This window comes from Citrus sinensis, chromosome 9 (assembly GCF_022201045.2).
Source record: "Citrus sinensis cultivar Valencia sweet orange chromosome 9, DVS_A1.0, whole genome shotgun sequence".
NCBI lineage: Eukaryota > Viridiplantae > Streptophyta > Magnoliopsida > Sapindales > Rutaceae > Citrus > Citrus sinensis.
In genome coordinates, this window is record NC_068564.1 from 19,526,395 (window position 1) to 19,549,026 (window position 22,632).

Sequence of the window (22,632 nt, forward strand, 5' to 3'; positions counted from 1 at the left end):
TTTATTATAATCTGCATATGTGCATGTGATCGATGTTGAACTGTTTATTGGCTTGGGATAACATTGATCACATGCACATGTTTGAACTGTTAAATTTGGAACAACATTGCACATTTGAAAGATGTCTTTTTCTACACAAACGTGCTTACATGCACATACACACCATAATCTTTCAAGTTTTTGGATTTATGGGGAATGTTATCTTGTTTTTTTTCCATTATACCACAACAGTTAATTGGGAAAAAAATAAGAGTTGTTTTCGAATTTGATATGTGTAATTTGTAATCTATGTATGTGTAAAGAGCAATGTCTTTAATTTGATAAATATTTGATTTATGCTATTTTTTAAATTTTTTCGAGTAACATTCAATTTTTAATCTATGACATGTTGTTAAAATGACTTTCATTCTATGATGAATTTGATTAATATTTGATATGTGTTATTTTTTCTAATTTTTCAAGATATGGATCCATGTGATGTTGATGATGAGGATAAGACTGATTGGTCTAGCCGGATTGAAATTGCTTTTATTCGTATAGTGCATGACCATGTTAAAAAATGTGATTTATAAACATCAACTTTCACTAAGAAAATTTGGACCACTATAAGTGATGAGTTATTTGAACAGGGCAGCTTAAGTCTAAGTTTAATAGGTTGCATAAAAAATATTGAGAGTTTTTTGACTTAATAGCTCATATTGAGTTTGATTAGGATTCTATTTCAAATACGGTCACAATATCAGAAGCTGTTTGGGCTGAATATATTAAGATAAAACTCTATTCGCAACATATTATATAGTTTCGTATAAAATTAATTTTTTTTTGGTTTTATACACTTATTTTTTTTCCACAGAGAGTGCCTGGAGTTAAGCCATATCGTAAAAAATGAATAGAGTGAAATACTAGCTAGGCAACCCAAGAGGGGGGGTGAATTGAGATTTTAAAATTATTCTAGGCAAACCACACAACAATTCAATCTAATGCCTTAATAAATTCGAAAATAATAAATTCAATAAAAGCACAATAATAAATGAGTAAGGGAAGAGAAAGCTAACTCAAGGATTTTTACGTGGTTCGGCAATCCTCGCCTACGTCCACGCCTCCAAGCACACCGGGCTTGAGGATTTCACTATCCAAGCCTTTCAAAGGCTTCAAACGATTACAATTGACTTCAAGGTGTCAATGAACTTTTACAACAAGAGATTATCTCTCCAATCTCTTCACCCCAAGTGTCTCTCACACTTGTACTCTCACAATTTGATGAGAAATGATAAATACAACAATGAATCTCTCTTTAAGAGTGGATATACAAATTATAGCTCAATGATGATTCAACAAATGATGATTTACGAAATGGAAGCTCAATATATGTTGTGTGCACTTGTTTATGCTTGCTTGAGTTACCAAAAATGAATTGGTTTTGAGTTTATATAGTTTGAACTCAAAAACTAGCCGTTATTCACATTTTTGGTCGTAACCGGCTTGCCGTTTAACCATATCTGGTAAGCCGCTTTCGTTCTGGTGCTTACTGCCCCGTATCCGGCTTGCCGTTTATCAGCATCCGGTAAGCCGCTTGCTACAGTAATTGCTACAGTAAAATATTTTCCGAAATTTATAGTTTGACCATAAAACTTTATAAAACTGTAGTATGGCCCAAAACGTTATGAAACGTTACAAATAAGTCTAATTTCAGAATTTCTAAATAATTCTTTGTTAATCCTAAAACTTTCTGAAATTATGATATAGCTAACAATACTATGAAACTTTTCAAATAAGTCCTTTACCAAAATTTCAAGCAATACTTGTTTATTTCAAAGTTTTCAAAATTCTTTCAATGAAACCATAAACTTTGAAAAACAACCAATTTCATAAAATCATTTTTCCATTAAATATGAAACATTTATAATGTAAAAATAATGATTTATTTAAAAAGAATATTAAATAATTTGGGCTTAAAAGATTAATCATTCTTAATCTTGTTTGTTATCATCAAAATCAATATCATGGAAACATATATGTTAACAATCTCCCCCTTTTTGATGATGACAAACATTTCATGTGTTTAAACAATCATTTTTCATAAAATCATTTTTTCATTAAATATAAAACATTTATAATATAAAAATAATGATTTATTTAAAATATATAAAAAAATAATTTGAGCTTAAAAGATTAATCATTCTTAATCTTATTTGTTATCATCAAAATCATCATTATGAAAATATATATGTTAACATAGAGCACTACCAAACTCTAGGGGAGATATTCAACATCACCACAACTTCTGGTCATTTATGTTTTTCCTAACCAAGTTCCATTGTCCTCGGATGAGGATCATGAATTGGAAGAGACTTTTCTTGGTCTTGGAGTCCATGTTGATATTGAGGATGACAATTCAATGGAATCTCTTTCCGAGACTAAGACATGAAAAAGGTCTCGTCGGCCAGTTTCAACTTCAACTGAGTGTGGTAAAAAAAAAATAGTGAGTTTGACAACTACTTTAAAATGGTTAGTTCAATTATGAATGCTAGATTGGAGATGGTTAAATGTAAAAGTATGGAGTCAACTTTTCAATGTGTTGAAAAGTGGTCTATTGAAGAGTGTATTAAAGCTATGCAGAAATTTGGATGTGTTGATAGAGATACATACAACAAATTGATGGATAAACTAGTGCCTAATATTGAGTGAAGGAAGCTTTTCTGAGCATGTATGAACATATGAAAAGAATATTTGTTAACTAGTTTGTAGTATGTTATTTAAGATGTAATATGTTTAACTTGGATGTTGTTGGTTGTGAACCGTGCTTGTTCATTTTATGGTTTAGGCTTTGTAGTACTTTGATTTCTGAACTTTATTTTATTTTTATGAACTAAAATGTATTTGTTAAACTTTATTTTATTTTTGTGAGTTGAACTTTCTAATGTTTTTATTTATTTATTTGGTATAATATTTTTGGATGGTGAATGAATTTGCATTTGTATTTTTTTTTAATCAATTATCATACACTTGAGATATAATTTATGATTTTTTTTAAAAAATAATAACAGAAAAATGAACAACAACAACAACAATTATGATCATGATATTGAAAGTTTAACAGATATTAAAGAAGATGTTTTAGAGATAGCCATTAATATAAAAATATATCAGAAACAACAACGTCCTATTAAAAGCAATACTATATAGGACAATTGTCCGGTATTGAATTTATTCAAGAGTTGTTAAATAGTCATCCGAACAGGATGCGTAACATGTTTCAGATGGATAAAGAAGTTTTCGTTCGATTATGTTATACATTTAAACATTTACAATTGTTAGAGCATGATAGACATACTTGTATTAAGGAGATTGTGGCAATGTGCTTATATATATTGTCCCATGGTGCTGTTATGCGGGTTGTATTTGAGCGTTTTCAACGTTTAATGGATACTGTGTTTACACACTTTAAGGGTGTGTTAAAAATAATTTGTTACTTGACAAATCACATTATAAAAACAAAACCTCAAGGGAAGACGCCACCAAAGATTAAAAACAATCCAATTTTTTTTTTCTCCATATTTTGAGGTAAGAAATTCAATACACATTACTTCAATATTTATGTGATATTAACATTTGGTTAATAAATTAATAATTTATTATATTTTCACATAAGTGTATTGATGCAATTGATGGAACTTACATTGCTGTGTGGTCACCAACACATAAATAAATATCACATTTGTATATACGGATTGAGAAGATGCTGTCAATGACTTAAGAGTATTTATGGATGCCTTATATAGATTAGAAAGGTTTCCATATCTAGGAAAAGGTAAGTTAATATCTTCAGCCTTTATTTTTTTAATTAAGTTATATATATAAGTTAATATTTTTAGCCTTTATTTTTTAATTAAGTTATGTTTTATTGTTTCCATATTTTAGAATATTACTACATTGTGGACTCTGGATATATAAATATGAACAATTTTTGACACCATATAAAGGTGAGAGATATCATCTACGTGATTATAGAGGACCATGTCGAGCACCTAGAGGTCTCCAAGAATTGTTTAATTATAGACATCCATCATTGCATAATGTAATTGAGCGATACTTCGGCGTTTTAAAAGTGCAATTTTCAATTTTAAAGGATATGCATAATTATAATTTATATAAGTATCGTCTAACTCCAATTGCAAGTTGCGTTTTATATAATTTTGTTCGATGAGAAAATGCAAGTGATAGATTGTTTGGGGATTTTGATGTGCAAGATTTGGTAATCAATGAAGAAGGGGATACTAGTAGACCACTTATTAATATTAGTTTATATCTAGCAAGTGTCGTATAGATGAATACTACAAGAGATAGAATTGCAGTTTCTATGTGATATGATTACACACGTAATGTATAATGTTTACTATGTGATTTTTTGTAATTATTTTGTTTAAATCATGTGTTGTAATATATATTTTAATTATAGTGTAAAAAGAATGACAATGTAAAACTTTTTTTTTTAACGCTAATTCTAAAACTTTATCATCATGTAATTTCTTATATAATCTTGTTTAAATTGTTATGGTATATTTGTGTATGTATTAGCTAAATAATTATTTTTTAACTATAAGTATGACGTAAATGCTTAGAAAAACTGTTTTTGAAAAATGTATTATCGAACACATTTTTTATTTTTATAATTTTCAACTGTGTCTACCGAACACATATTACTGTTTTCATTTTTAAAATACAAGATATAAAAAATGATATTTGACGCATATTTAAATTCGAAATACTGCAACTGTAAAACATCATTTTTATTTTTATTTTTGTTATAAGAAAATACAAATTTAGAAACACTACCGAACAAACCCTCATATTCCTAGATATAAAAAACAACTCAAATAAGCAGTTGAATATCCTATTTTAATGTCTAGAACCATGAATGACTTATTATTGGATGTGAGATAATTCTAGGGAAATTTGTAATCTACCCCCAAATAAATTAACATTTTGCACCGCGTCCCCAACAAATTTGACTTGTTGCACCACGCCCCCAAAAAAATTGACATTTTGCACCACGCCCCCAATTCCGTTAATTTTTTAGTTATTTCTAACGGTTCCGTCTAATTTTTGATTGAATGACAAAAATGCCCCTCTATGTAAAAAAATAAAATTTTTAGCTCATTTAATTTTTTTAAGGTTTTTTTTCAATTGCAATAAAAAAAATTCTTCTTACATGTTCATTGTCACCACTATTATTTTTCCTTTAATTTTTTAAAGATTTTTTTTCAATTTTAATAAAAAAAATTCTTGTTACATGTACATTTGTCACCACTATTATTTTCCTTTAATTTTTTAAATATTTTTATTTTAATTGCAATAAAAAAAATTTCTTATTACACGTACATTGTCACCACTATTATTTTTTCTTTAATTTTTTAAAGATTTTTATTTCAATTTTAATAAAAAAATTCTTGTTACATGTATATTTGTCACCACTATTATTTTCCTTTAATTTTTTTAAGATTTTTATTTTAATTATAATAAAAAAATTTCTTATTACATGTACATTGTCACCACTATTATTTTTTCTTTAATTTTTTAAAGATTTTTATTTTAATTGCAATAAAGAGAATTCCCATTAAAATTAATTTAAAGAATAAACTTCCAATTTTACCCCTCCACAATTAAACTTAACTGAAAAAAATAACGGAATTGGGGGCGTTGTGCAAAATGTCAATTTTTTTGGATGTACAGTGCAACAAGTCAAATTTATTGGGGACGCTTTGCAAAATGTCAATTTATTTAGGGGTAGGTTACAAATTACCCATAATTCTATGCATAAACATACTAAAAAATAAAGTTCGAATAGCGCACAAATAAGTTCAGCCTCGTTATGAACAATTGTGGAAAGCGCACAAACATTTAGGCTATTTTGTCCTATTTTATAAATTATAAATTGCACATTTTGTAATATTTTCCTGTAAGAAAAATTTTATAGTAGGCCTGAATTAATATTAGTTACTAATATAAATCATGACAATGGATTTATATGATTCCATATATGTATTTGTTAATACATAATGAAAATATATAAGATTTTCCAATTACAATTACCATGAATACTCATACAATTACCGTGAATACTCATAATTGTATTAGTTATTTTAAGATTGCTGGTGTTTAATATGATCAAGCCAAAAAAAAAAGAAAAAAAGAAGAGGTTTTAAGTAATTTTTTAAATATAGTTAATTATTTTTAATTTAATGGCTCCAACCCTGGGATCTTGGCTCTAGGGATCCGTTCTTTTTTGCCAACTTTACGCTTAAGCCAAAAATTAAAATAAATATACGGAAAATATGAAAAAAAAGGTGACAATTATTCACATATACATTTAATTAATTAAAATGATTTTTTTTTTTTAAAAAAAGGAAAGAAAGTAGAAAAGGTTGCACTGGAGTAAAATTTATTGCAATCGGTGTAAGTTTTGAAGCCCAAAACGCCCAAAAAATTTGGCCCATTAGTTTCAATTGTTCCATGTTATTAGGCCCAAATAAAGCAAGATCTGCTATTCTGACCCAGTTACATTCCTGGCCCGACCCGGAATACCTTTCAGTCGGCTCGGCTCCCTCTGATAGGAAACGCATTAACCACAAACACGAAGGCAAACGCTTTACCTTTCTAACACTTGAATTCAAATTTAAAACCAAAAAAAAAAAAAAATTTCTCTTGAATTTCAAAGTTCTCAACTTTTTTCAGTAGTCGGTACACCCACAAAATCTGGTAATTAATTTCTCTCTCTCTCTCTTTTTCTTGTTTTATTTGTTTAACACCGTAATTTGTTAACTATTTATTTAATTAATTTTTTTGTTGATTAATTTTTCCAATATCTTTATACCATTCTTGCCTCCGATCTTTCTTTTGTTTCTCAACAATACGGAAAATCCATTCTCTGATTTTTTTTTTAAATTTTTATTTTTTTCTTGTTCTTTCTTAACAATTTCCTTAAATTTTAATTAATTTTGGTCTATAACTGATTATATTTTTGAATCACTTATTTTTTTAGTTAATTTTGTACCAATTTTTTAGGATTACTTTTATGTTCTTTCTGTGTTATTGCAGCTGAATATATGTATTTTGTTTTTCAGTTAAAAAAAAAAAGTCTTGATTTATTAATAATGTCTGTTAAATAATAAAGCATCAATTTTTGGAATCTTTTGATTCATCCTGCATCAATTTGGGTGCTGTAGAGCTTCTAAAATTCATGCTATGACATTTTGAATTGTTCTTGATAATGTTCTTTGGTGAACATTGTTTGTTTGTTTGGCACATCTTAAAGTAAATCAAAACTTTGATTCCTGTTGGTGTGCAAAAGTATGCATTTAGATTTCCCTTTCGTGAAATAGTAGTAGTTATTTGTGAATTTTAAGTTCCGTTTTAGTTGATGGTGTGGCTGAACTTTGAATTTTTATCCTACAGTTGATGGAGGACATGGACATTGATCGAGTAGTGGAAATTCCTGACACTCCTGATAGACCAGCTGCACGGCATGTTAATGCTGGGGATTTTGGTGGAAAAGAAAGAAAGTTACCAGTGGGTGGATGTTTGAGAAATTCTGATATTATGGATGAAGAACGCTGGAATCAGACGAGGTACAGGGGTTTGCTGGTCAATGAAAACAGGCACCATAGAAGGCTCAATAATCATCATCTGAAAAACTCCAGCAACTTTAATAAAAGTAAGCAATTCAGTGACTCGGTTTCTTTTAATCCAGAAGATAATCCATATGCTTCCCAAAATGCTTCTTTATTTAGGAGATCAGCAATAGACAAGAATTCCAAGCATGAGACCAGGAATACTATTGGAGCACATCACATGGATAGAGGGAAACAAATGTGCTCCAAATTTCCTCCTAAACCATCTGCTTTTCAAGAAGATCATGCTAGGGTAGAATTAAGTGAAATGAATGGGTTTTCAAAAATGCCCGAAATGGCTTTATCACGTGGTAACACAAATGATCTTCCAGCAAAAGATATACGGGAAGGTCAAACAGCAACCAATAGTTGTACTTCATACTGGCCCCAAAATTTTCCAAAGATGTCAGGTAGTTCCAGCAAGGGGAAGGAAAAGATAGGTTGTGATACTAGTAAAGGTCCTGATTCATTTTTGGGTCATGGGAATGTTATTGATCTCTCTGGTGGTTCTCAGCATAAAAATGACAAACAAATGTCTGTGTCTCATCATTCTTTAGACTTACCAAGAGTCAATCGGCAAAAAAGATTGGTTCGAAATGGGTGTATCTCTCCACATAATATAGAAAGTAAGGCTAAACAATTAGCTGAAGGTTCCCAAAACGGTTCCAAAGATGTTGAACAGAATCATTCTATGGATGTGGTTTCCAGTGGTCCATTTACAGTTGACATCAGTGATATAGTTGCTGAAGATAATGATCATTGTAAATCTAAAGGGATTATTCATTTGTCTAGCAGGTAATTTATTAACATTGTTTTCTCCAAGTCAAATGGTCGTTTGGCTTATTATTTTGGTTTCAGCTATTTTGTCTTATACACATGCAACTGATAGGCATATTAGGAGTATAAGACTGCCTGTGCATTATCCTTCTTGTGTGTGCATTTCACTTGCATGTTGATGTTCTCCATAAGCATTTCATTTTTTTGGTGATATTTTTGTTTACATTTTTTGTGAGAAACTTAAGTTTTCAGTCTAAAGTAGGTCATTCATTGGTTTATTTTGCATGGTGACTGTTATTTGCTTTGACATCTGCTATTTTTTTTTGAAAAAAAATAAATAAATTTCTGCTCTATCCCTGCACTTATTGTCTCTCAACCCTAAAAAAAGACATGAAAAAATTAAAACAAAACCTAAATTTGATGTAGTGTTCCCTTAGCTATACTTTGTTTGTATGGTAGGCTTAGATCCATTGAGCTATGGTTATAAAGAATCTTATATCTAGTTTTTCTTAATGTCTTATGAACAGTCCAACTTTTGAAAATATCCAGCTCACTTGGGAAAATCCTGTTTCACCTCGAACCTGAGCTAGAGGGAAGCGCATCTTGACACAATAAGAACTTTGATTGTAGACCCAGATTTGAATTAAAAAAATAAATGTTGTACCCAATAGTCAATGATTAGCTATTATTTTCCTGGAGAAGAGACTTAAAGTTACAGAAAAAATTTTAGTTTGCTTTGTTAGGGTAAGATCTGGTCCTAATTTTTGCTAGCAAGTAGATGAGGGTTTCTGCCATTTTTTTGTGCCCCCTTCCTTTTCCGACTCTTTCACTTCTAGTAAGGCCCAGAGATACTGATCATGTGGCTTCTAAGCTGGATAAAGTATTTGCTCTGTTGAAGCTTATCCTTTTGAAAAGAAATACGTGATTGACAACTTGCATATATTATGGACTTAGTCCATTTTTGCTGGTGCTGCCGAACTACTTGGTGGATCAGCTTGTGTCTAATTTAGTTTTCTGCTCCAGTTCTGCATCTAATGATGGAGAAGTTAATGGAAATGGCAATGCCGGTGAATGGAGAAGTACGAGCAATTATTCGAAGAAAGTAGATCACCGTTTACGTGATTCAACTGGAATCCATTCACGAAGAAATGATGATCTTGACCAAATAAGTAAACCTTGTCAGGTTGCTAACACTGCCACCAAGAGGCAAAAGAAACAGGAATCAACATCTAGTAATCGTGGACAATGCTCTCAAACAATTTCTGACGACACAGATATTGTGTTTCTTGATTCATCTGGGGAATCATCTAGGTCAAGACCATCCAGAATCCGGAGTCAACGGCATCAGGGCATTTTGGATATTGCTGATTTGTCACCTGAATTGAGAAACTGTGATTCCCAAGGAGTAGATTGCCCTAATAATGATGATTCAGATGCCATTGCTAGACAACTTGAAGTAGATCAGATGTTGGCTCTTGAACTCCAAGAACAGTTGTATCATGAGTCGCCATTATTTCTCAGTGGCGAGGTTGGTTCTCTTATTATGATATGTTGCTTATTATGATCTAGTCATTCAGATGCTGTTGGTTTTGATGGTTCTTGATTCTTAACAGATTGATGAAAACCTCGCAAGGATGCTGCAGCAAGAGGAGGATGCACTCCGTTTTTCTAATCGAAATCACCATCTGTTACATCCTGTAAGTCTCCCCACACCAACACCAACACCCGCGCCCCCCCCCCCCCCCCCCCCCAAACACAAAAAAAAAAAGGATAACTTGCTCAAACAAAAATTTCAGGGTTGAAATTAGGAAACAACAAGATTTTGACTTTTTTCTGGGAAAAAATACATAATACTTATTGTAGAAGTCCTATGCCACGCAAAAACTAAAGTAAAACATAACTTCTTGCAAAATTGTAGCTATATTTTCAAAACATGGGAATTGTTTTTTCCTTATTTTTTGGTTAGGAAAACACAGGATTACTTTTAAACCAAGGAATTAAGAGAACAATTTTAAGAAAACTAAACAATTAGCTTGACGTCTAAAGTAGAAGCCTGAGTCTTGAACTTGATTTTCTGGCTTGAGTGCCTGCACTTGGGGTTAGACTGGCTTTAAAACATAATTCTTATCCTTTTGGCAAGCTTCCTTAGTCTTTTGAAATTTACATCCCATTCCTGTCTGAAATAGTATTTTCTTAAATGTACTTTTCTATAGCATGGTAAATTTGTTTCTTCATTTTTATCTTTCATTTCTTTTCAATTGCTTAGAAGAGCTACTATTTTGTTGTTCTACTAGTATGCATACTTTCTCTAGGCCCCTTGTAATTTTATTTGTTTTGTATTTTACATAGAGAACCTCATCAAGTACATACAGACAACCTCAGTCACGGCTCTTGCAGAATGCTTCTAACAGGAGAGGAGCTCCCACTCAGTTAAGGAGTCGCTTTCTCAATCGATCTCGTGCAGCACCTTCTAGACGAAGAAATTTTCCATTTCCTTTGGATATGGATTTAGACATGGTATAATTTCTTTAACTTATTTCTTTCAGCCTCTTTTTTGTGGTTTTCTTATTTCTATTTCCCCCTCCTTCAAATTTATTTGATGGACTATGAGTAGAAGAAATCTTTTGATTTAGACATGGTATAATTTCTTTAACTTACTTCTTTCAGCCTTTTTTTTTTGTGGTTTTCTTATTTCTATTTCTCCCTCCTTCAAATTTATCTGATGGACTATGAGTGGAAGAAATCTTTTGAAAGTTAGATGGCCTAAATATTATTTGCGCATATATCCAGAGTTTCTTTGGGCTTCGGTTTTTTTGTCTTTTGTCTTTATGGATTTCTTGTTCCTCCTCTATGTCCTTATTTTGATTCTGAGCAACCCAAAAAATAAATAAAAAGATTGCGCATATGTTAAAATATCTGAATTGTTTCTTGCCATTTCGATCTTTCTGAAATGGTTTTATTTGTAGATTCATGTCTTCAAGATTTCAAATTCTGACTTAAATAAAATTCAGTTATTCTAGCAATGCATAAATTGGAAAAAAACAATTAAATGAAGAAGTAATTCTTTAACCTACTACAATGTACTCAATTTGTTTGAATTTGATTTTTAGTTTCTGTAAAATCGTGTAAAAAATGGTATTCAGTGATCGGTTTTATAATTGATAATTCATACGTGGAAATTAATTATTTCAAATTAAAAAGCTAATATCCCTATAGTTAATTTTAAAACATAAGAGTGTTGTTTAGGATTGGCTCATTACTGAAGCTGAGTTGTTGTAAAAGTCTTCTATTTTCATTTCACTGAATTTCGCTCAAATGTTTTGCTGCTCAAATGTTTTGCTGGTGTCTCCACTGACGCTAGAAGTTGAGACATGGAAGTTGTGTTAAATTATGTCTCAATGGAAAGAAAAAAGTTTGTGGATTTTTTCATGAAATGGTGGTAATAACCTGATATTTATAATATTAAAGCACTCTCGTGATTGCATAATTTTTGAAATCAACAAAGAAAAGCTTCTGGTACGGGTTTCTATAAGAAAATTTCTTACATATTGATTTGTTTGTATGCATTTTGGTGCATGTGAATGTTTTTTCATGTATTATTGGGATCGTGAATATTTTCCATCTACACAATTGATTTGGTTAAATGTGTGTCAGTTTCCCTATTAGTCTTAATTCAAAGCTTCCTCTTATTTATAAAAGCTGGTGATGAATTCTTATATTGGTTGTCAATTTGTCTATTGAATCCTAAAACTTCCACATATAGCTATAAAATTTTATTTTCACGAGGCTCGGGACTTTTGTTAGTTTACTAATGACAAGGAAACATTGGATGAGTGAATTAAGAAACTTAGTGGAGTAGGTGCAGAAGTAGAAGTTTCCTGTGGGATCATGGTTCAAAAGGAAATTAAGGGCCTATGTCTGTTGGAACGAGGTCTTTGTGTAAGATTTTGTATAAATAGCCATATTTCTTTGGAAATATTGGCGGCCCATGGTTCTGTCGCTGCAATTGTTTTTCTAGTGTGCAGTTGAACTAAAATTCTTGGGAGAGGATTGCATGTGCAACTATTTTGCATCTTTGCATGTTCAAGAATTGGTACCAAGAAACAGGAGTGAAAGACTTAGTGTGAAACACTTTGAAAACTATCCCCAAGTTTGGAGTAGAGAATGTGTTTGGACTTAGATTGTAGTTGTTCTGTCATCTGCTTTTTCTTTTCTCTCTCCCTCTAGCTACTTTTTTTTTAAGTGTTACAAACACAGCTGCCTTTGGTTATGAACCATTCACAGTGACTTGAAGGGAGAAACTGATCACTTTTTCATGCAGCGACTTGATATCTTGGAAGCATTAGAGTCTGCAGTTGACTTTGGCGACTTGGAAACTAGACATGTCTCTCAACTTCAGCGTGAATTTAACGAGTAATGTTCTTCTATTTGCAGTTGACTTTATTTTTTACCCCATAAGTATAGTTTAGTTTTGTGAAGATGTTTCTACTTTTAGTCTTTTTTACTTAATTTTTCACCCCATAGGCATAGTTGATCTCTTTTTTAGTCTAATGCTATTATATTAATGTTATGGATATGCTTGGACTGTTGCCTTCCTGTTATCACTTGTTGCTTTGCCTCCTTGTGATGATAGAAAAGGTGCAATTGCCTATATAAAAAACATATGAAGCTCAAATATGAATATCCGAAACTTAAAAATATGCCTTACAATACACATGGTGATTGGGCATAAAGTTTGAATATCCATTCCAAGCTTCATTGTTCCTCCTACCCCCCTGGATGTGCTATATTTTTTTATAAGTCAGAGGTCGTAAAGCACGTCAAAGGAAGCCACAAGGTGGTAAAGTGAAGAAACCCTGAAGCACAAGGGGACAAAGTATATTTAGCTTTTTCTTTATCAACTCATTAAGTAAAAGCAAATATGGAAGTTATATCTTGATGGTGTCTGTTTTCTTGCAGAAATGATTACGAAATGTTGTTAGCCCTCGATGAGAACAATCACCAAAGTGGTGCGTCTGCCAATCAGATCAACAGTTTGCCTCTGTCCACCGTTCAGGTAGTTATGCGTGTGGCAAGTTGAGAAACCATTTAAATGATACTAGGTGGTCTTTTTTCTCATTTTATGAAAGAATAGGCCTGTGTGAGTGCCCAAGAATTTTTTTTGTTTTTCGGTTGCTAATTGTTAATCTTTGCTCTATTTATAGACTGATAACTTTGAAGAAGCATGTGCAATTTGTCTGGATAACCCAAGTATTGGGGATAGCATACGGCATCTTCCTTGCTTGCACAAATTTCACAAAGATGTAAGGACTCTCGTCTCCACCTTACTTATTTCCTAATAACACAGGTCATTAAGCATTTTCTTTTGTTCATGTTCTGGCAGTGTATTGATCCATGGTTGAGCAGGAGACCATCATGCCCAGTTTGCAAGTCATCCATAACTTGATTGGCACTTGTATTTCCAGTGTTTCAATCATTGTACGTTGTACAAGTCAAATATCCAAGCATTTCTTAGCGAAGGTAGTAATTAATATATTCCTCTGGCATTTTGTAACCCTGTAGTACTTTTGTTGTTCTTGGTGGCAAATTTTCAGTCTCTTGGATTCTAGTTATTGGCTTTTGTGGAAACTTGCCTCTTTTCCATATAGCTACCCCATATGGAAAGAAATTAGGCAAAAAATAAAAGTAGTGTATAGTTTTTGATTTTTTTGTTTTTTTTGCTTTTAGATGGTAATGCTACATAGTCTGGATTGATTATGGTCTTGTGTTCTGAATTGCTGGTAGATTGGGGTTGAACTGACCCAAGCTCTGTGGTTGCGAAGAACTGATGTGATAAGTGGGAAGGGAGGGATTTGGTAACTTTTAAGAGTGATATGAGTGAGTCCATCTCATGAGCGGCCTGAAATTGAATTTTGTGGTGTCATTATTAGGTTTATAATTTGATGTAACAGGGAAGCATGCACGATGGGTGCATGCTGATGTCAAATTATAAACCTAATAATAACACCACGAAATTCAATTCTAGGCCTCTCGTCACTCTTAAAACTTACCAAGTTAATGTCATTTTGCGGCATAATGTTCGTACTGTGGCCTTCTTGTTGTTGTATTTTAAGCAAAACTATGTGATCTATATCTAAGGCAGGAATGCCTTTTTGCCTATGAATGAGTTTTTATCTCGATTATGGTTATATTTTCTACTTTTAACATGTTCCTCATAATGATATTGTGTTTGCAAATTTTATGAAAGTAGAAACCCATAAAACCACTATCAATTAGTTGGGACATTACATCTTATTTATTGATTTGCTGATCTTGCATGCATCATTTGGTTGGGTTTAAAGCCTTAAACACCACTCGGATTGTGACAAATTTATCTAATCTTTGAGATATTTTAGTGGCACATTTGTTCTAGGGTAGAATAATAGAGGTCAGTGCTTGTCATTTTGAAAGAGCAAAGAGGGTCAACATAAAATAAATTTTATAATTTTTTTTCTTTTTTCATTCTTTTTTTTTTTTGGTCAATTTACGTTGCAAATGATAAGTAGTTTGAAGGTTTCCTGTCACACTTTGGGTCGTTTGGTAGTGTTGTTAGAAATTGGTGGTTTAAAAACTACAATATTAAAGTGTATAGGGTCAACATAAAATAAAATTTCTAATTTTTTTCCTTTTTCATTCTTTTTTATTATTATTATTATTTTTTTGGTCAATTTACGTTGCAAATGATAAGTAGTTTGAAGGTTTACGGTCACACTTTGGGTCGTTTGGTAGTGTTTGATAAGTGTATAGGACCCGTTTGAGGGAGGGATTATGATCCTCTCCTGATCCAATCTTTATCTGAGTAAATTCTATTAATATAATTGGTGGTTAATAAATTAAAAAGAAAAAATAATTAGATTTTAATTATTCATTAATAATAAAACACAGGTGGCACAAGATCTGTAAAAGATTAGGAGTGGTCAGATTAGGGGAGAATTTTGATCCTTAAGAAAGATGGATCGTGAAAAGAAGCATTTACTCCCACTCTTTTTCCTCAACTGGGGTCAATTTAAAATGCGCTTGAGAATGATCCGAAATGACCTCTTGAAAAATAATTAGGTTTCGTTTGGCACACAGAATTAGATTAGATAAATTATTAGGATTATGTTGAATTAGGTATGATTGAATTAGATTGGATTATATGACATTGTCTTATGTTTGGTACGGTATCAGATTAGATTATATTAAATAATATTTGAATGAAATTAAATAATATTTAAGTTGATATTTAAATATAAATATGAATTATTTATGAATATTTAATAATAATAAAATAATTATTAAAATTAATTTGAAAGACAATTAATAAAAATAAAATATATAGAAAATTAAATATTATCATAATTATAATAAATAAAATATAAATTAGATTAATTTAAATGTAAAAACTATTTAAATATTTAATTAAAATTTTTATTACACATTTTTTTTTGTTTTGTCAAAATGTTAGTAAAAATATATATATATGAAAGCAACTAATTACTGGTATTATTAATTTTCGTGATCAATTTTATTATAGTGATTATTAAATTAAACATTACATTAGATATGGTTAACTAAACAGACAATTGTTCTCAAAATTAATCCTAACTAAAACGCAAGTGTAAATTGGGATTGCTAGTCTCATGAGTTCACGACTAATTTGAAATTTAGTCCTTTAATCTAATCCAAAGTGAAGTTTGTCAAACATAACATAAATAATTAATCATGAAATTAATTCAACTTTATATTTAGTCCTTACTCCTAAGCATAGTTTTGTAGTCTTGACTTTAGGCCTACGATGATAGTGTCGGCGTTTGATTAAAGAAAAAAAAAATCATGAACTTTTATTTCACGAATTAGATTTTTCTCATTATTTTTTTTTAAATTTAATTCAAGTAATTGATAATTAATAAATTAAAAAATAAAAATAATTAAATCTTAATCTTACTAACATTAAAAAAACAGGTAGCTCTGTAAGGTGGTCCTGAGAAAATACTCTTCAATTCAATTCACACACCGAAAGCCTACAAAAGAAGACTCTGGATTCTTCACGAGCTACGTGAACTAGAAAAAAAAGGAAAATGATGTTCTCACACATTCGCGCACAAACGTTTGCACAAAACGGTGCGTTTTGTTTTAAAACGCTCTTCAAACGTGCACAACAACACACACGCTCACGCTCATGCTCTTCCCAGCTCGTCACACTCACGTTTGCCTCCTTTCATTGCAACAAAAAACCTTGTTCCTTTCACTGCAACAAAAACCCAGCAGCTTCCTCATTCTCTAGACACTATTCTCTCTCGCTCTCGGCTCTGTACTGCCTCATTCTCGCTGGATCTGTTTTGCCACACTCTCTCGGCTCCGATCTCCCCCAATCTCTCGATCTCAGTTTCATCACTCTCTCTACCCCATTTGGGCCACTTGGATTTTGAATGGTTATTGTTGAGGGTATCGTGATTTTGGGTTGTATTGATATTAGCTTTGGATTTTGAACGAATTGATTTATATAAATGCATCAAGATTTGTAAAGAAAAAGAATTTAAATAAATTATCGTTGTTACTTTCAGATCTGGTTGTATATACGTAGTTGACAGACAAAAAAAATCCAAGGGCTCCCTGTTTGCATAAAGTTGTTGAGCCTGCAAATTTTGTATAGAAGACATGATTATCTTATCCTCGCACGGCTCATTGCCTTGCTTCGGGTGATATCCTGGTGTCATGCCTTGGAGATAAGGATGGAAATGCTGAGGGAAATGGATTTCTTCTCCTTGACTCAGAATTCAATGTGAAAGGAAGGTAAAACAATAGATTTGTGTAAACTTGAGCTACTATCTTGCTTTTTTCATGCTATTCACTATTCTAAATAATGTAAACTTGAGCTTAAAAAACAGATTCATGCAAGTGATGTTGCAAATTATTTGAACAATGTGAGGCGGTGATATTGTTTGTCATTAGTTCAGCGAAGGGAGAATGAAAAGCTGCTGCGTTTTTGTTGCAATGAAAGGAGCTTTTTAGAATGAAAACCGAGCTATTGCAGTGAAGGGAGAATGAAATGTAACGTGCGCGTGTCTTGTGAAATTATGAGGAGTCTTTTAAAGGTTGCACAAAACGCACCATTTTGTGCAAACCTTTGTGCTCGTTTTTGTGAGCATATCGCTACTATTATTTTTAACACTCATATAGTACACTCATTATTCAATGTACAATTCTCATATCTTAAAAGGTAAAACTTTTATGTCCAACATCTTAATCATGCTTAGATTATTATGCTATTAATGATTATGTGTTAACTCTCAAAATGAGTGTATAGAATTAGTTTTATTTGTGCTTTAAGTTAATAAACTTAATTAATTTAAATAGCTTAAGTAAGAATTTTTTTAGAATTTTAAAGAGTGTACAAACTAATTTTTTTTTTAATTAGTGTATGAGAACATACAAAGTAATAGTGTCGAATTAATTTTTAGAGTACAAATAACCCCACCCTATAATAAATCAAGGAGAAAGAAATTTTTTATTTATTATTTCTGTGTCATTAATTTTTAAATAATAATTAGAATAATTATCTAGCAATTATGGTTAATGATTCGTAAGTTAAAAGTGATTTTACCATAAACGGTGCTTAGGTAAATGTGTTATATTAACCATTTATGTGTGTGTGTATTATAAATAAACATAGATAATACAGAAAAAGTAATTATAAAACAATTAAAATATCAACCCTAGTTAGCTTAATCAAAAAGTAATTATAAACCAATTAAAATATCAACCCTAGTCAGCTTAATCAATAAATCAAACAATGCAAGAGGTTAAGGGTTGTTTGTTTTTATCTGAAGTCTAAAGTTGCGTTTGTTTTTTTATCTCAAATATGAATATGTATGAATTTAGCTAAAATCTGAATAGGTTTGAATGAAAATTTCTGAATGACTTATTTATTTTTTCTTTTTCAACATCTGAAGAGAAAAAATTAAAAGCTAGTAGTTTGACATAAATATCTTTTTAAGTGGTGCATATATTTGTTTTTCAAAATTTATAATTTTCATAGGTTGTTTAGTTTGGTAACATTAAAAAAAATACTATCATTGTTGATCTTAATTTAATTTTTTAATAAAAGATGTAATTATAACGTCAAATTTTATTATAAAGTCAACACTATCACAATTGACATAATTTGATTTATTCAATATTTCAATTTAGTTAATGTTATCGTGTGAATAAAAATTTAAAGCAATTAAAAAAATAACTTTAAGAATAATACAAAAATATAAGGTTTAAGCATAATATTGGAAATACATTAATTGTTAAGGGTATTTTTGAGATTTCAAATTAAAATTTTCCATTTAAACTTCAGACTTCAGATAAAAGTGAAATTTCTCTACTTTTTTTATTCAAATAAAATTATCTGACAATAAGTGATAAGTTAAAAAAACAAACAACCTAAAATAAACAAATATATAAAAAAAAGTTAAATTCAGACTTCAGACTAAAAAACAAACAGCACCTAAATTTTAATTATTCTCAGACATTTAGAGTTTTTAATTTGTTTGTTTTCAATAACTTGTGTTTGATTATAAGATTTTTAGGTCTGAATAGAAAAAATAAGATATTCTGACTTTTATCTGAATGACAAAACATTTTAATAAAACTTTATTATTTTCTCTCATTAATACCCCTTATTAAATACAAGTATTTCCTACCATATAAATTACCTTCTTATTATTTTTCATTTATCCATTTTCTTTGTTCTTTGTGTATCCAACTATCGTTATTTATTATTTTTTTTTTGGTGAATGAGAATTTTAAACGCAATAAAATTTAGGAGATTGTGTTTTATAATAGGTCCATCCCTTTATATTTATAATTATAATTTTCTATTAGATTTTGAATATTATTTAATACATTAATTTTAATTCAAATGATTAAACAATTCTTGGTTGACTTACGTAATTAACAAGAAAAAAATCATATAATATACTAAAAATAATATTATGAGTATCGTATATTAATGTAAAAAAATACATGTGTTAGATATTTTTTTTATTTTTCATTCTTTGCTAAGTACAAATTGTCAAATTTTTTTTAACTAATCAAATAATTTATTTATAACTTGTCATGTGTTTAACAAATAAATATAAGTATTATTAATATTTAGGAGGTTATATATGTCAAAATATCATATTTTAGATATTTTCTTTTTAAAAAACTACTTAATACTTATATTCAGATATTGAAAAAAGAAAAATAAACATGTCATTCATAAATACTCATTTAGGGGCTTTTTTTTTACTTAATGATTTAATTAACTTAATTGCAATCAGTTAAGTCATTAAGTCCGTTTGTTATTTTAACTTAATGAAAATTTTCAGTAATTAAGTCACTAAGTTATTAAGTTAATTTTTTTTAGTTTTTTGCTTAATTAAAAAGGCTAAATGACACTATTAAAAGATATTCTCCAAAATATCCCTATCTAATTAATTAATTTTCATTCATATCTAAATAAGTTTAATAATTAGCATCATTAATCATTTCTATAACTTGTGATAATATAGTGATAGACTATTATTATTTTATTTTTATTTTTCTTCAAATTAGCATTATTTATGTTTATAATTTTTAATGAACATTTTTCATATAAAACAACATAAACAACAATAAAATTGATTAACATATACCAATTTAGAACATTAAAGGGTTGCATTCAATTGAGCATGATCATATTATGAAAATATATTATCTTATTTATTTTCTTTGAGATGTTATTAATTATTTAACATTTATAATTTGAAGGGCATAGATGTAAAAATATTGGTTTTCAATTCTTTCAAGTTAAAAAAAAAAAACCTTAATACTTGTTTGTAGCGATTCAGAAGAGAAAATAAACATATCATTCAGATTCAGACATTCAGTTCTATTAATAATTCAAATTAATTTAGGTCTATTCAGACTTAAGATTAAAAAAACAAACACCACCTTAAAGCTATTCAGACTTCAACCAAATTCAGACTCATTTATATTTTAAGGGGAAAAAAAATAAACACTACATTAGAGTTTGAAATCAAACCCCCTTACATAAATGGGAAAGAAAAATAATAATAATAATAATAAGATAGCCATTAACCTTTATTATAATATCCAACATTAGAACTATGCCGCCTTTCCTCACCTAGCCATCCATGTGTAGCCTCTAAAATTAATTTTGTGTGTGTATACGCTTTAACACATGTTTAGAATAATTGTTAAGTTAATTAATAATATTTGAAAGTGGAAAAGAAGTGCTAGGCTTGTTGGTAATGGAAAGCTAGTCTCTCATCCATTCAATGTTCCACCAATATTATATTTATATGTCTACTCATCCAAAAGTATGTATAAATAGAATTTGACTTTTAGAAAAAAAAAAAAAAAGGTTGTTTCAATTTAATTTGCTCAAAATGGTCTGCCATTTATGATTGTGAAAAAGAGTGAGATGTGATGTGAAAAATATTGAATTATTGAAAAAGAAATTAATAAAGTTTATCCGGTGTATCTATCTGATGTGTAATATTCGAAATAAGAAGTGGAATGAACACAATTTTATTAGGTAGCCTATATTTATGATCATTTAATCGATCATCTCAACTCTTAAAATGCTTCATCAAATCATGCATGAAAGCACACAGCCATGCCGGCCACAATGTGTTCTAAAGTCAATTGGTAATTATCCTATGTGTTTAGTGGAACTTTCACCTTTGTTTTTTTTTTTCCTTGCTGGTGTCAATTGATATAAAAATTTTTAATTGCCCAGCTGACTTATTCCACTGTCAACGCTTACATAAGAATTTTGCACAATGATGAATTAATTTAGTGACAACAATAATGTGACAAGCAACAAATTGAATTTTCGCACCATGAGAGATCAAAAGAAGGGTTATCATATGGCCATAAAGATCGATTAAGAATTTACCATATGTCAAGCTTAGTTTTGACTTTAACTTAAAGATTGAATTATTGCTCATAATTTAATATATATGGAAATAAAAGATAAAAGATAGATTCAAAATATTGTTTATAATTCAAAGTGAAAAGAGTAAGAAATAAAAGATAGATTCAAAAGAGAAAAGTTGAACTTATCTTTATTTAAATAGGAGTGACTGTTGGAAGATAAAACTTTATACCTAATTTTTTTTTTCAAGAAATTAGTGAAATAGTTTTCACTAAATCTTTTTTGAGCTGTCAATTTAAACATATTCTCATAAGATATTTGCTCATAAGTTTTCTCTTGATAGGTTATTTGTGGAGGTTTAATATAAAACTTCATTCAAGATATCTACTCATGATTTCTTTCTGTCTTTGTCCTATTATAAAGAGAGCACGATTATGTGAGAACAAGCATCGAATCATGGTGGACTAATTTTTTTCCCCAAAGAATATAGACAATATTTATATAATGACGTAACTAACTGTAACGTTATCTTTTGCTCTATTTCTTGAATGCAATTCAAACAAATGCTTGTCTAGATTGTGAGAGATCTTAGAGGAGAATTAATTGATGCCCGTCACAAAAATAATAAGGTTACTTTTCATAGCAAGAAGAAAAAATTGTAAAGGTTATATAATTGATTATAGTTGATAAAGATGCAATTGCAATTAGCAAGTAGTGTCAAATGCAGATATAGAGATAAGAATAATACATCTTATTGGGGGTACTACTTGAGACTCCATACATGTCATGGCCTCCATTTGTAGAACTTGCTTTTTGCGTCATCAAAAAAGCCCAATAGACTGGGAATCAAATGATGACAAAAATGTCAGCGCATACTTAATTGTCCCCATTCCCATTTTGTGTAACCACGTACTTTTATCTTACTATATCTTTCTAATGACACACACTCAACAAAGCAATAACATGGTAGGTGTTGATTACTCTTAACCTGTAATATCATTTGGAACCGAGTTGGACCTTGTTTATTTGGGTGACAAGGAAATTGCAGTACTATCATACCATAATTTTTTAAATATAGACTATTATAGTCAAAAAGTATAATTGACTAAAAGGAGTGTGGATGACCTAAATTAAGAAAATTTATGTGGTTATCAAACCTTAAACCTTTGTGGGTGGATTTTTCCTTAAAAAATATTCAAAGTATTTTGAAATTATTAAGTGCTTACTCCAGTATTTATAGAGTATATAGAT

At 30.0% G+C, this 22,632-nt stretch overlaps 1 protein-coding gene across 4 annotated transcripts; it reads left to right on the plus strand.

Annotated features, from left to right (window-relative positions):
* Window positions 1-6,593: 6,593 nt before the first annotated feature.
* Window positions 6,594-17,694, plus strand: LOC102611427 (uncharacterized). 4 transcript variants are annotated; one of them, XR_008051670.1, is made up of 11 exons: window positions 6,594-6,759; window positions 7,456-8,465; window positions 9,471-9,975; window positions 10,061-10,144; window positions 10,797-10,964; window positions 12,769-12,860; window positions 13,407-13,503; window positions 13,652-13,750; window positions 13,831-13,967; window positions 17,033-17,261; window positions 17,357-17,694. XR_008051670.1 is itself a non-coding variant. In XM_052433431.1 (9 exons), the coding sequence occupies exons 2-9, from the start codon at window positions 7,459-7,461 to the stop codon at window positions 13,891-13,893; spliced, it is 2,115 nt and encodes a 704-aa protein (XP_052289391.1). In that variant the 5' UTR covers window positions 6,594-6,759; window positions 7,456-7,458; the 3' UTR covers window positions 13,894-14,635. The 4 variants fall into 4 exon arrangements, 1 of the variants encoding a protein (XP_052289391.1); XR_008051669.1 differs by having other exon boundaries at window positions 17,033-17,694; XR_008051668.1 differs by lacking the exons at window positions 17,033-17,261; window positions 17,357-17,694 and adding an exon at window positions 14,175-14,635.
* Window positions 17,695-22,632: the final 4,938 nt, after the last annotated feature.